The sequence below is a fragment of the Pelmatolapia mariae genome, linkage group LG16_19 (genome assembly GCF_036321145.2).
Source record: "Pelmatolapia mariae isolate MD_Pm_ZW linkage group LG16_19, Pm_UMD_F_2, whole genome shotgun sequence".
Lineage (NCBI taxonomy): Eukaryota > Metazoa > Chordata > Actinopteri > Cichliformes > Cichlidae > Pelmatolapia > Pelmatolapia mariae.
In genome coordinates, this window is record NC_086241.1 from 20,476,066 (window position 1) to 20,488,453 (window position 12,388).

The 12,388-nt window shown below is 40.5% G+C and overlaps 1 protein-coding gene across 1 annotated transcript in view; it reads left to right on the forward strand.

Moving 5' to 3' along the window:
* Positions 1–12,388, forward strand: part of col4a2 (collagen, type IV, alpha 2) — a 60,136-nt gene that overhangs the window by 15,086 nt on the left and 32,662 nt on the right. Inside the window, exon 4 of the mRNA XM_063496726.1 lies at positions 6,131–6,211. Within this exon, the coding sequence (XP_063352796.1) occupies positions 6,131–6,211 (81 nt within the window). The remainder of the gene's footprint in view (positions 1–6,130; positions 6,212–12,388) is intronic.

Sequence of the window (12,388 nt, forward strand, 5' to 3'; positions counted from 1 at the left end):
AAATAATATAAAATAGTGTGCAAATACTGATAACAGTGCAAATGTTTGCAATATAAAAAATAAATGAAAAATGTAAACATCTATGTTTAGTGAACTTCAAAATACTGCATAATACTGGTTGTTCACTGTGTTAATTGAGCAGTGGTCTTTGGCGAGGAAAACGTTACCGCGTTTGTTATCTCCTTGTGTCTCTGGGAGCTGGTGGGATATTTAGTCGCGTTGTACAGGGTAGCGTGAATGGAAGTCTGTGAGGATGAAGCAGCTGTTGTAAAGAGTTTTTTCTCTATGTTCCTTCATTGTTTGATCGTATGTCACTTTGTGAGCGGTCTTCAAATGATTGAATAAATTTGTAGTGTTGCTCTGTGGTGCAGCTACGACACCGTAGCAAAGTTTCCACACTGTCTACTTGATCCACGTCTGACTCCGCGAACCCAAAATGTTTCCACACCACTTAAGTCGTTTTACCTCTCTTTTCAACCAACGGCATTCTTTCTTCAGCAGCCATTATCCTCTCCTCACCAAATAACTTCTGCTTAGCTTTCCGAGCTTTCCGAGCTTCCCTCGGGTCCTCTTAATTGTTGTGACGCGTGTTCGAAACGCAGAGAGGTGCGCTCCATTTGCCACACGGAGCAGCGCGAGAGGAGGAGCTAATAATCGGCTAAGTCATTTTTAATGATCCTTGAAAGCCCAGATCGTAATCACGATTAAAATTCGATTAATTGAGCAGCCCTATTTCACAGTAATGTCTGGGGTAAAATGAAGTGAACTTTTCTACAAAGATCAAGTTTGTTGTAGTAATGTTCTCCAAAAACCACTCATGGTAATTATTCAACACTAGTGGGATACTGAATGGATGACATTAATCTTCGGTCTTCAGAGTTTTTACTAAGCAGAGTACTTTGTATTTTTCAGGACGGACATGCATATAAACGACATTTGAATTGCTGGCGGACCACAGTGTGGTGCTGTAGAAATGCAACAACATATTAAGTGCAGTGACTATGTATAAAAACCACATAGACATCACCTACAGTTTAGGTTGTTTAGGTTTGGAGAATGACTTATTTTTTAAATTTGACCTCTACACACCACAACAGTGGATTTTAAATCACTAAAAATGTGACCGAAGTGCAAACTTTCAGCTTTATTTCCTAGATGTTTGACAAAAGTATTATATTGGCTGTTTTTGGATCTTATATATTTTTGGACCTTTTCAAAATTCCAGTAAAAACCTGATATAATGAAAGTCCAGCTCTTGGAATCATCTCCAGGTCCTTTACCTGCTTCATTTGTTAAGAAATAATGAGGGAACAGGAAACAATCAGTTCCAGCCCTTCACCTGGCCGTGAAACTTACATCAGTCAACTATCCAGTTGATTTTGAGCCTCTGAAAATAGGCTAAAATACTGAAAATACCTCTGAAAATACTGTGTATGTATTAATCCAAGCCAAAGTATGAGAGAAAAACATGAGCATGATAGGGTGATGTTGACCCAGCTGGTTCAGTTTCACTAATTTCACATATTTTGAAGGAGTTGGTGCACAGTTAGAGTGATGCAATTCTGCAGTCTCTATAAAGAAGAGGGAGGCAACAAAAACTACAAATTTCGTCAGAGAAAAAAATATTTTTATAAACACAGCAGCTTTGCACGTTCTCCCCTAAAGCTCTGTTCACTGAAACTTGATCTACACATGAAAATATGGCATCAGTGGCTCCAGACTGATCCAAATTATATGGATTTATTTATTCTTATAAATTTGGTTTAAGGTACTGAGTGTTGGTAATTCAGGACAGCAGGCAAGTGGCTTTTACTAAATGTATTTCTTTAAGCAGAAATGGATCATTTCCTCCTAATGAAAGATCTCTTAATTGTATGTCACGTTAAGATGTCGGGCTCTGTTTGCAGCAGTAAATCAATTAGCTGGCACATAGAGACAGAGGACCAGAAGTGGAAAACTGTCTGTTACTACTCGGTCAGACAGAACCTTTTGTTTTTTCATGCGTGTGTGGTCTGAGTGTTATAAACAAATGCAGAACTTCATTTATATCTTAAGAGGGCGTCCTTTCTTGTGGAACCACTGTTTACATTTACACACGTGATTGTAATTGTGAAGCTGAGCAGACCACTGAAAGCAGTTCACAGAACATAAAAGATGATCATGACTGCAGTCATACTGTAAACGAGAAGCCGCAGATCACCAATCAAAGCAAACCGGGTCTCAAGGAACAGCTGTGGCTCATGGGAATTGTTTCATGTCATATGTGCTGTTGTGTGACAGCACTCATAACAAAGGCATGGGAAGAGGTTTTCATCTGTACTCTGAAAGCATTTTGTGAATTGAAAAAAGGAATAAAAATTGATGTGTTCTTTAATGAGAGACATTTGCTCTTTGAATGTGCAGGGCTGTTTCTGTTTCATTCTAGCGTATCATGCCTGGGTGTGAGACTTATGATTACAGTAAAGGAGTTACTTATAACAAAAACCAGTCCATTTTTCGTTGTGTGCAGACTCTGATCAGCTGATCTGCGCTCTGATACTCACTGGTCTTTGTGGAGCTGAATTAAACAAGATAAGCAAAATTTCCACAACAAACCCCAGGCACAACAATATAAAAGATAGACACACAAAGATAGACAGGAAAGTTAGTGAATCTAACCAACTTTATCATCTTAAATTTACCTTGAGGTCTGCTACCCTGGATGCCACCTAAAATGGCCATGAACACCACCAGCTGCTCTGCACCAGTCCAACATAGTTCATTACTGTAACTCGAATTGTGTTTTGCAAAACACAATTCAGCAACACATCATGTGTAGATCCAATATCTGATATCTGATTTGCTTTGAAAAATCCTTACCTTTGCTTGCTTCTTCCTCCCCTCGCCCCCAACCAGTCACAGTGGCTGGCTGCTGCTCCCTGAGCCTGGTTTTGCCAAAGGTTTCTTCCTGTTAAAAGGGAGTTTTTCCTTCCCACTGTCACCAACTGCTTGATCATACAGGGTCGTGTAATTTTGGGGGTTTCTTTCTAATACTGTTGGGTCTATGCCAAACAACATGAGGTGACTGTTGCTTGAAGTGAATTGTTGCTGTAAAATCTATCGGAATTGAATTTGTGTTTCTTTCTGTCTGTCAGTGCGCCCCAGGGCAGCTGTGGCTACAATGTAGCTTGCCATCACCAGTGTGTGAATGTGTGTGTGAATGTGTGGATGACTGAATGTAGTGTAAAGCGCTTTGGGGTCCATAGGGACTAAGTAAAGCGCTATACAAATACAGGCCATTTACCTTTTCTTTTCTTTTTTTACCATTTACGACACTGGGATGACATTATTTGGTAACATCAAAGAACTCATTCGACACTAATATGTATTAATGTGCTTATCAGATTTAATTGCTCATTAATTCAAGGTGATGGAATGTCACACAGATCATTTCTCTCCATGCCTACACCATGCTGCATGGTGGTCTGGATTTATCAGTTACTTTTCTGATATGGTTTGATTTAGTGCAACATTTCATATGGTAAATAGTGAATTGTTGGTTTTTGTCCTCATATGTTACTATTTGTGCTACTATATACTGTCGATTGCTTCTTAAAAAAGATCCCATGTCCATCAGCAGTAGGAGTAGTAGATTTTAAATATTACTTAAATCTACAACAAATTCATGCTTTGTGTTTCTTCTTTTATGCTTTTCGAACCACAAATGAACTACACCAGTTATTTTGGAAGCACATGACTTTTAAAGGCAAGTCTAGAGCCAGCTTGGCTGTGTGAGCCCAAACACACTTTGGGACAGTGTTGCTATCAACTTATGATCGTGGCTCAAGAGTTAAGAGTTCGCCTTGTAATCGGAAGGTTGCCGGTTCGAGCCCTGGCTCGGACAGTCTCAGTCATTGTGTCCTTGGGCAAGACACTTCACCCGTTGCCTACTGGTGGTGGTCAGAGGGCCCGGTGGCGCCAGTGTCCGGCAGCCTCGCCTCTGTCAGTGCGCCCCAGGGTGGCTGTGGCTACAACGTAGCTTGCCATCACCAGTGTGTGAATGGGTGGATGACTGGATATGTAAAGCGCTTTGGGGTCCTTAGGGACTAGTAAAGCGCTATATAAATACAGGCCATTTACCATTCAACTTACTGGTTTAGTGAAAGTCTGTTGCATTTGGTTTTGTCTTAATATAATTTGAGACAAGCATGTCTCAGTTTTTTATGATATGATGAGTTATTGTTCCACTATTTCGAGTGAGATTGAACGGATGCAAAAGCATGCACCTGCACATTATCATGAACTCAGTTTCCAAGGCGTGCAAAAGCTATGGAAAAGGTGATTTGACAAACAGCAGGTTATTGTGACTGTGGGTGGAGAAAACAGGATACTGTAGCGCAATCCTATTGTCCTCTGCTGAAACGGCCATCAGCTATTTTGAGCCTGTAAACTAAGGTTGAATTGATAGTGCATTGCTCCAGAATGTGTAATTGCCTATATGGGACCCATTCCTTTGTGAGTCTATCTGGAGATGACGCAATCTATTGTCTGTGCTTTTGGACTTCCACCCTAATGTGGAGAAAGGTCATTCCGTGACTCTGTTACATCCTTATTCTGATTGAAATCACCTTCCTTTTTCATGTCTCTTTTCCTAAAGTTAAAAAAAAAAATACTGTCGTACAGGTAATCCCTCTGCACGGGATTGATTGATGTGGATATACTGCGTTTCAAATAATCAGATGAAATGTGGGGTATAAGGAAAGCATGCTGTTTGCTGGAGTCTGACACCACATGCAGGCTAAATTAAATCCATTGAGGCATCAAATAGTGGTTTGAAAGGAACTCCTCAGATCCACTGATTGTTAACAAAGAAATGCAGCCTTGTGCATTCCATAAGGGAGAGGAAGAGGGTCTTTTTGTTGGAGATAGGGGACCAATAAAGGACGATGCCTCTATGGTAAAAGAAGGCCTTTGTGCATGAACAAGGTCTCAATGTGGCCTTTGTAAATAGGGCTGCTGGGATCGGCTGTCAAACTGAGGACGGAGAATCATTCTGATTCTTTATCTGCCACTTTGTTGCCATTGTAGGCATAAAGTGCTCATTTAGATTTTTTTTTACGACAGAGAGGGGGGATATTGAGGCATTTGAGGCCTAAGCAGGCTATGGTATGGGTGTGTGGGTGGAGGACGTAGGTAGGCATATGAGTGTGAGACGTCATGAAATACTTCAGCTACATGGCAGTTTCTGTAACATCTGTATGTGCTACGAAAATGCCACTGAATGGCCTTTTTACCCCAGTTCCCTAAACATTGCTACCTTGGAGTTAATACAGCAACCAAGCCTTCTGTGTGTGTTTGATTAGTTTTTATTATTGGCCTTGCTGGATAAAACTTTAATGGAACATTTTAAACAATCAAATATATAAAAAATATATAAAAAGAGCAGCTGAATTAGTGATCTCAAATTGAGCAGATTTTTTTTAAGTCCACATGTTTTGAGGTATCGAGGCTTGAGGTGTGGTTCTATACATGTTATGTTGTGTTCATGGTTTTGTCGGGAGTTCAAATGTTTCTGCTTCAGAGGCAATATGTGCTCGAATTAGACCGTGAATGGGGATTTTATTCAAAGCACAAGATAAATGTGAAGTTGTATAAGCCTCAGCTCTGACTTAATTAATGCTTCAAGCTTTCTCAGTTAGCTTAGGGTCTTGCCACCTCTGACCTGTGGGTTGGGAAAGCTGGCCAGTGACTACTTTCATTTTCTTTCTTCTGGTCTGTGTTGTGCTTGTGTCATGTCTAGGACAGATGAGCCTGTGATGGTGGGTGGTTTGGTTGGTATGCAGACATCTAAGGGCAGATTGTCCCCGTCTGTGACTGGACCCAGCTTCTTCTCCTTCTTGTTTCTCTCATAAACAGACGACCATCCATTATGAATGAATGTCGTCTGTGACTCATTCGAGCCATTTCCAAAATACCCTTTCCTCAGAAAACACTTAGATACACAACTGTGCAGACAGTAGTATACACAGTCATCCGTTCTGATATAACAGAGGTGCTGGTGTGATCAGCAGTGTACACAAACACAGATAGTCACACCTGAAGTGCACAATATGTAATGTGGAAATTTTTTGTGTGTTTTGTTTTTTTGCAGGGTGGGAAGAAGCACAATGTCCCCTGTGGTGGAAGAGACTGCAGCGGAGGCTGTAAATGTTTCCCAGAGAAGGGTGCCAGGGTAAGTTTCCTACTTTAACTACTGTTCCAAGTAGCTCTGCAAAGACCGCTCTCTCCCTCCCTCTCTGTCTCTGTTTCTGTCTTTTCCCTTTTTATCTTCAGTGTTAACCAGCTCTACCAGCTGCTTTTCAATCTGGAATACCAAATAAGGCCATGATCACACATGATGGTGTATTTAAGTCTCAGGAAAAGATGAACTGACAGGCTGCATAGGGGCCAGTATAAAATAAATATGATTTTCTCTAACCTATGAATCCTGTGAAAATCAGTGCTGGAAATGAACCCCCAGCAAGTTCCCTTTAATTGGACCACAAGCATCAATTCAACTTTGAATAAATATCAGGTTAGCCTGATATTTGGGTGCTGTGGATGCACAGCAGCCACGATGGGGCAATAACTCTTGTGTCATGTGAGGTGGTCACTGTTTCCAGCTCAACTCAACATCAGTGTCATGCCTGATCATAGCTTTCCAGTCATGTTGTGGGTAATCAAAGTGTCACAACAATGCAAAGTTAACATATCAGATAATCAGTCTATTAAGACTATTTCACCGTATGGAGGATCGCACTGCTGTAAATCATTAGTTTGACATACTTATCACCCTTTCTTACAGTCTAAGAGTTGCATTTCACATCATTAACCTCTGTGAAAAAAAAGGTCAGAGAGGAAGAAGACATGTCTGAAGTGAGGGAGAGCAAAAGAGAAAAATGAGAGAGGGTTTTAAATCAGAGAGACAGACATAGACTAAACACATTGAGATAACACGCTCAGAGCGTGTCATGGGTTTCTGCATGACTAAATGCTGTTTTTGCTTCTGACACATGCTGCACAAATCATCAGATGGCTTTCTGATTATTACACTAGGGGCTTTACCTTCTTAAAATATCAGCGCTTTGAGAAAACCAGCTCCTACTTTCCACAGCAAATGAAAACACATATTTGGGTGTTGAAAGAGACGTGATGTCATTCGATCTGCAAAAAAGGTTTTTTCAATAATAAAACAGTTGGATTAAGTGGGATGTAAAGATGTGCTTCATGGGTTATCTGAGCTTCCACAAGCTTAGAGAGGAATCAACATATATGCCTCTAAAATCTTAGTTACATACTGAGCTCATCCGGAGATCCTCAAACAAGGATCTGTTGGTTGAGAACTGTGACCTGAGATCATTTTACTAACAAAACCACAGTTTTTCCCAATCTCAGTTAAGTGTTTTTGTCTTCTTCACCTAACCACATGTGTGCACTCAAATCTCTGTCCTGGGCTCTGTTCACCCACATCCATCATAGCGACACAAGTGTGTTCAAGTTCATAAATGTAGCTCTTCATTTACCCCCCTGTTAGTTGTCCCTGAACACCATCCTGCCCATGAACGCATTTTTAAATACTCAAGAGACATTTCGGATTTTTGTGCATTTCAAAGACAAACTTTCTGGATGATTAACTGGCCAGCTTCCTTTTGTTTCTCTGTTCTTCCGAAGACTGCTCGTAAATATATCCATAAATGTCCCAGCTTAGCTCTCTGATGTGGTAAAGACCATTTACCACATAAAGTCGGGAACTGAAAATCCAGACTTGTAAAACCTCCCCCCTGCGAGAAAGAACACCTCCTGAGGGAGATGACAACAGGACCTGACAACAGGAATGTCATGCAACTTGACTTTGGCATCGACTAAGAATTTACCAGACCAGCTTTACAGTCAGTCTGACCTTTGCTGTGGATGCAGGAAAGCCTGTAAGAAGTCAGACCAGGAACTTCCACATTCCCCGTCTGAAGGATTCATAAGTTTGACGATGCGCTCAGCAGACCACTTTGGCTTCCTCCCTTCTTTCACTGATTTACTGTACCAGCCAGGAGCGAAGGAAAAAACTGTCATTGTCCAGTGCTGCTGTAAGTGCTAAGACAGTGAGTTGTTTTCCTTCCTTGGCATAGTTTGTGCTTCGGCTGTAAAAACAAGAAAAAATATCACAGATCAGACATCCTGGCCTGCGAGAGATGAACTACACAAACATTCGCCAAAGACAAACGGTCTCTGACCCAGAGGAAACTAGACTCCATTTCCAAGAACACAGGCATTTTATGTTGTCCTTATGTTTGTTTTATGCCTATTTAAAGCTTAAATTTCCTAAATTCGAAGAGTTTTGTACATATTGTAACACATCCAAAATGTTGCAGAGGTTTTTGTTTCACCCCAATTGTTGCACTTGTTTGTGAACACACTAGAAACCAACGTAGGTAGGTCCCCTCAGATCTGTTTCTCCCTCCTGCATCTCGTTCTAAAAACATTTCTTCCGAAAACTTCCCCTGAGGTAAGTCATGGAGAAGAGCGCTTCACTGAATGGGTCCGACTCATCCTGTGCAGCTGTCTGCTTTGGCTGAGATTTCACACAGCTGTCATGATTGGGCGATGGTTGTTAACAGAGAAATGGCGGCCATTTACGTCAACATGATGCGTTAGTGGAGCAGAATAATTTTTGTCCAACTTCTCCTGTGACATCAGTTTTGTCTGTGTTCTAGTTTTAAGAAAATAAAAGTTGGATCTCAGAGTTTATCACAGGACTAAACAAATGCCAAAGCCTTGCTTCGGTAACGTTTGTACGCCATCGTATTTGCCAAACCTAGACGTGTTTGTGAAACTGCATGCTGTGTGTTTGTTTTATACCTCACATAATCCTCATATTTTAAAACTTGTTGACTAAATTTATAAAACCGACTTAATTTCTCATTCATTATGACCCAAAATGAATAACTGAGCCCATAAACTCAGCAGGAAAGTGTTAACAGAAGTCGCATCAGAAAACCGTTTACCAATAGACTTCCCTAGGGGCAGAAGTCTTCTTCCAACCATAACTATCGCCATCTGGCGGCCTTCAGATAGAATGGAGGTTTTAGATGCTATCTTTTAAGATAAAAACAGAAGATGAAAGCAATGCAAAAGGGAAACAATAAAGTTAAAGTTCAGACAGAGATGAGAGACAGAGAGAGCGTGAGAGAGTCTCAAAGAATGAAAGAGATTCTTGGTGGAGACTAAATAAGCTAATTTCAGGGCTTTTCTGAGAGCAGAGACGGCGTGCTTCCAAAAGTCCTCATTGTTCTTTTGCGTCATTAGTGGATTTTTTTTTCATTTCCAGTCATGAGAATGGTAATAAAAAGGCAAATAACTACCCTAAATTGTAGTAATGAGGAAATAAGTTAGGACCACAAAGCGTTTGAAGTAATTCCCAAGACCTGGCTTTATAACCAAGGAACATGAGCACAAGTGTAATCACAGTGTGATCAAATAAAGGTGTAAGCAGTTGTGCAAGCTAGCTGGGGTTATAAAGAATCCATTTTATGGTTTCGAATGCCTGGAGAACCAGGATGACATTAGAAACTGAACACACGTGCTTTTAACAGATCACTGATATGTTTAGTACTGGGAGGGCTTTTTTGTAACTTGGGTTTCTAGAAGCAGGCACTGGGTTTAACACTGAAAATGAAACTTTGAAGTGAAAAGATCAGCACACACTCGTCACCTCTTCTCAGCCTACGCGGTGAACATGGAGAAACACGTGCATCGAAAAGAAAAAAAAAGACAAGCCACGATTTGGAAACCATTAGAGGCAGTATGCTGGGAGACATGGTGTCCTTTCCACCATAAGAAACACTGCGTTAAAGAAGGAAAGGAAATGACATGTTCTGAGGAAACTGAGCACAATGACAGTCCACTGATCTTTTTTTAATATAGACGCCCTCTGTGTCTGTGGGAACAAGTTGGTCTCTGTTTGGTTTCATCTATAAATGGTTAAGATTTCCTCGTTCCATGAAAACAAGTGCATACCTACATTCTTAGTCCAGTACCCGAGCCTGTTTTATACTTTCCTGTCTGCTTAGGGATGGCCACTGACAGGAATGCTGCAGGCATCATCATCATTTTACAACTAGAAGCAAGGATGTGTTTCTTGCACCTTGTCTTCAGAATAAACTCTTGAACTTAAAAAATGATGAACTGTATTTGAGCTCTCAGAGCTGAATCTTTCAGCAGTGGTCAGTAACACTGATCAAACATGACTGTCTAAAAAATAGGAGAATATGGGAGGTGAGTTAGTGAGCATATTTACTGGCAGAGGCATCTTTCCAGTATTTATTAGTAACACGCTGTAGCTTCTTACATGATTTGTAATGGCAGTTTTTCCTCAAACCTGCAATCAGGAGCCTCATCCATGCCCGCAGTCCCTCTCCACTGGTCCTGACCTTGTCAAAGAAAGAGCTACTAACTGTGGAGTAATGGTGCAGTGGATGGGAGGGGAGAGAAGCAAAAACCTGCTGCTATCACTAAAACTCTTGGACGGGGGGGTTTTCTTTTCCTAAGATTCTTGGAAAGAGGAATTCAGCAGGGATCACAGGCTGCGAGTGCCCTGTGTGAAAGAGCCTGACAAACATACAACAGCCGGCTGTTGTATGTAGCTGACACATGGTTACAAAATAATCCAGACTTCTTAGTGTTTTCATCATTGTCACACTTAAATGTTTCAGGTCATTAAAGAAATTTTAATATTAGACAAGGGTAAGGCAAGTAAAATCAAAGTGCAGTTTTTAAATGATGATTTCGTTTAGAATTAGCTATCCGAACTTTCACTGCAGAAAGAGAACTCTGATTTAAAGGACAACGAACAGGAAGAAACATGCGGTCTATAATTCACGTAATGAACATCACAAGATCAAATCATATTTGTCTAACTAAGTCTCTGTCTGGGTCTGCAACAACAAAAATGTCTCCTTCTTGTTTTTGTTTGGTTTTTTTTACTGACCCGCTGTCCTCTACCCAGACGGGGTCCAGTTTTAGGAGCCTTAAAAAGTGTCTCACTATCACATTTTGGGAAGATAACTGCTTTTAGGAATGGGATGTCTATTATGTACAAAGGAGGGCCTCGTTGTACACATACTGTGCACATACATAAAGGCAGGGCGAAACATCAACACTGACGCATACTTACTCATATACCTGTATAAATTAAAAAGTATTGCAGTGAGGAAGATATTGATTGATTCCTTAGTGACAGAGTCCTCCTTGAGTCTCGCCAGTTGGCAGCAAATGTGGGAAAAGGGAGGTTTTTCCTACTTATTTTGAAACCACTATCTTTAAAAAAAAAAGAGGCAGAGACCAAAATAACTTTAATTTCAGTCATTTCTGTGTGTGAAACTCACATGATGGGAATCAAATCTGATTCAAAAGTGTTGAAAAATTTGCACATGATATACTCCCACGTCATACTCTTTGCTCCTCTTAACTGAACTCGATTACAAACGGCATGTATTCGCATTATGAGTATGGAAAACAAATAGGTGCACTTACCCACGGCTTAGTGTTCTTTCTCACTATGATAACTCTAATGACAAGTAGAGGTGCCTGTAAATGCACACTGAAGCTGTGTCGAGCCTCTGCTAAGCGGGGCGGCATCAAAACTGACTGTGACTGTGTTTTTGTCTCAGCCTATATGTTTCACAGAGTCAGTGTTTATTGTGTATCCTCCTCTTATTTCTTACACAAGACAGATTTGAATAAAATATCCTGGAGATATCCTGTGTTTTGTAGGAAACCATTCCCAACAAGTCACTTAGCCCTCATCCTTAAAACCTTTTTCATTTGCATGTATCCATTCATTTTCTTAACCGCTTTTTCCAATTCAGAGTCTCGGTGGGTTCAAGAGGTGGAATACGTCCTCAACAGGTCGTCAGTTAATCACAGGACTAACATGGAGAGACAGAGAATCATTCAGGCTCACGTTTACACCTACAGCCAATTCAGAATCACCCGTAAACCTAAAAAACATGTCTTTGTTTCCATAATGGTGGTGAAATTGTACCGTTTGGAGAAAAACATAAAATAAAGGACATCTAACCCCTTTATTTTATTGATGAGCTATATATAGTAAACTAATAAACACAGATAAGATGAGAAAGAGTCCAATCTTAACAGAACAGTTTACCTTTCAGTAGTAATGCTAACTATGTACTAAATTCCAAGAAGAAATCAAATATTTCCTTGTGTTCTAGCAAGAGTGTTCATTTTTGACTTTGTCCTGAAGCTTTACCAGCTTTTATTCTTGAGCACATGTACATAGTAACTTACGGTGGCCCTGAGAGGCCAAACAGACTGCAGCTTAAGAAAACACCAGCAATAAGAACAACGCTGCAAA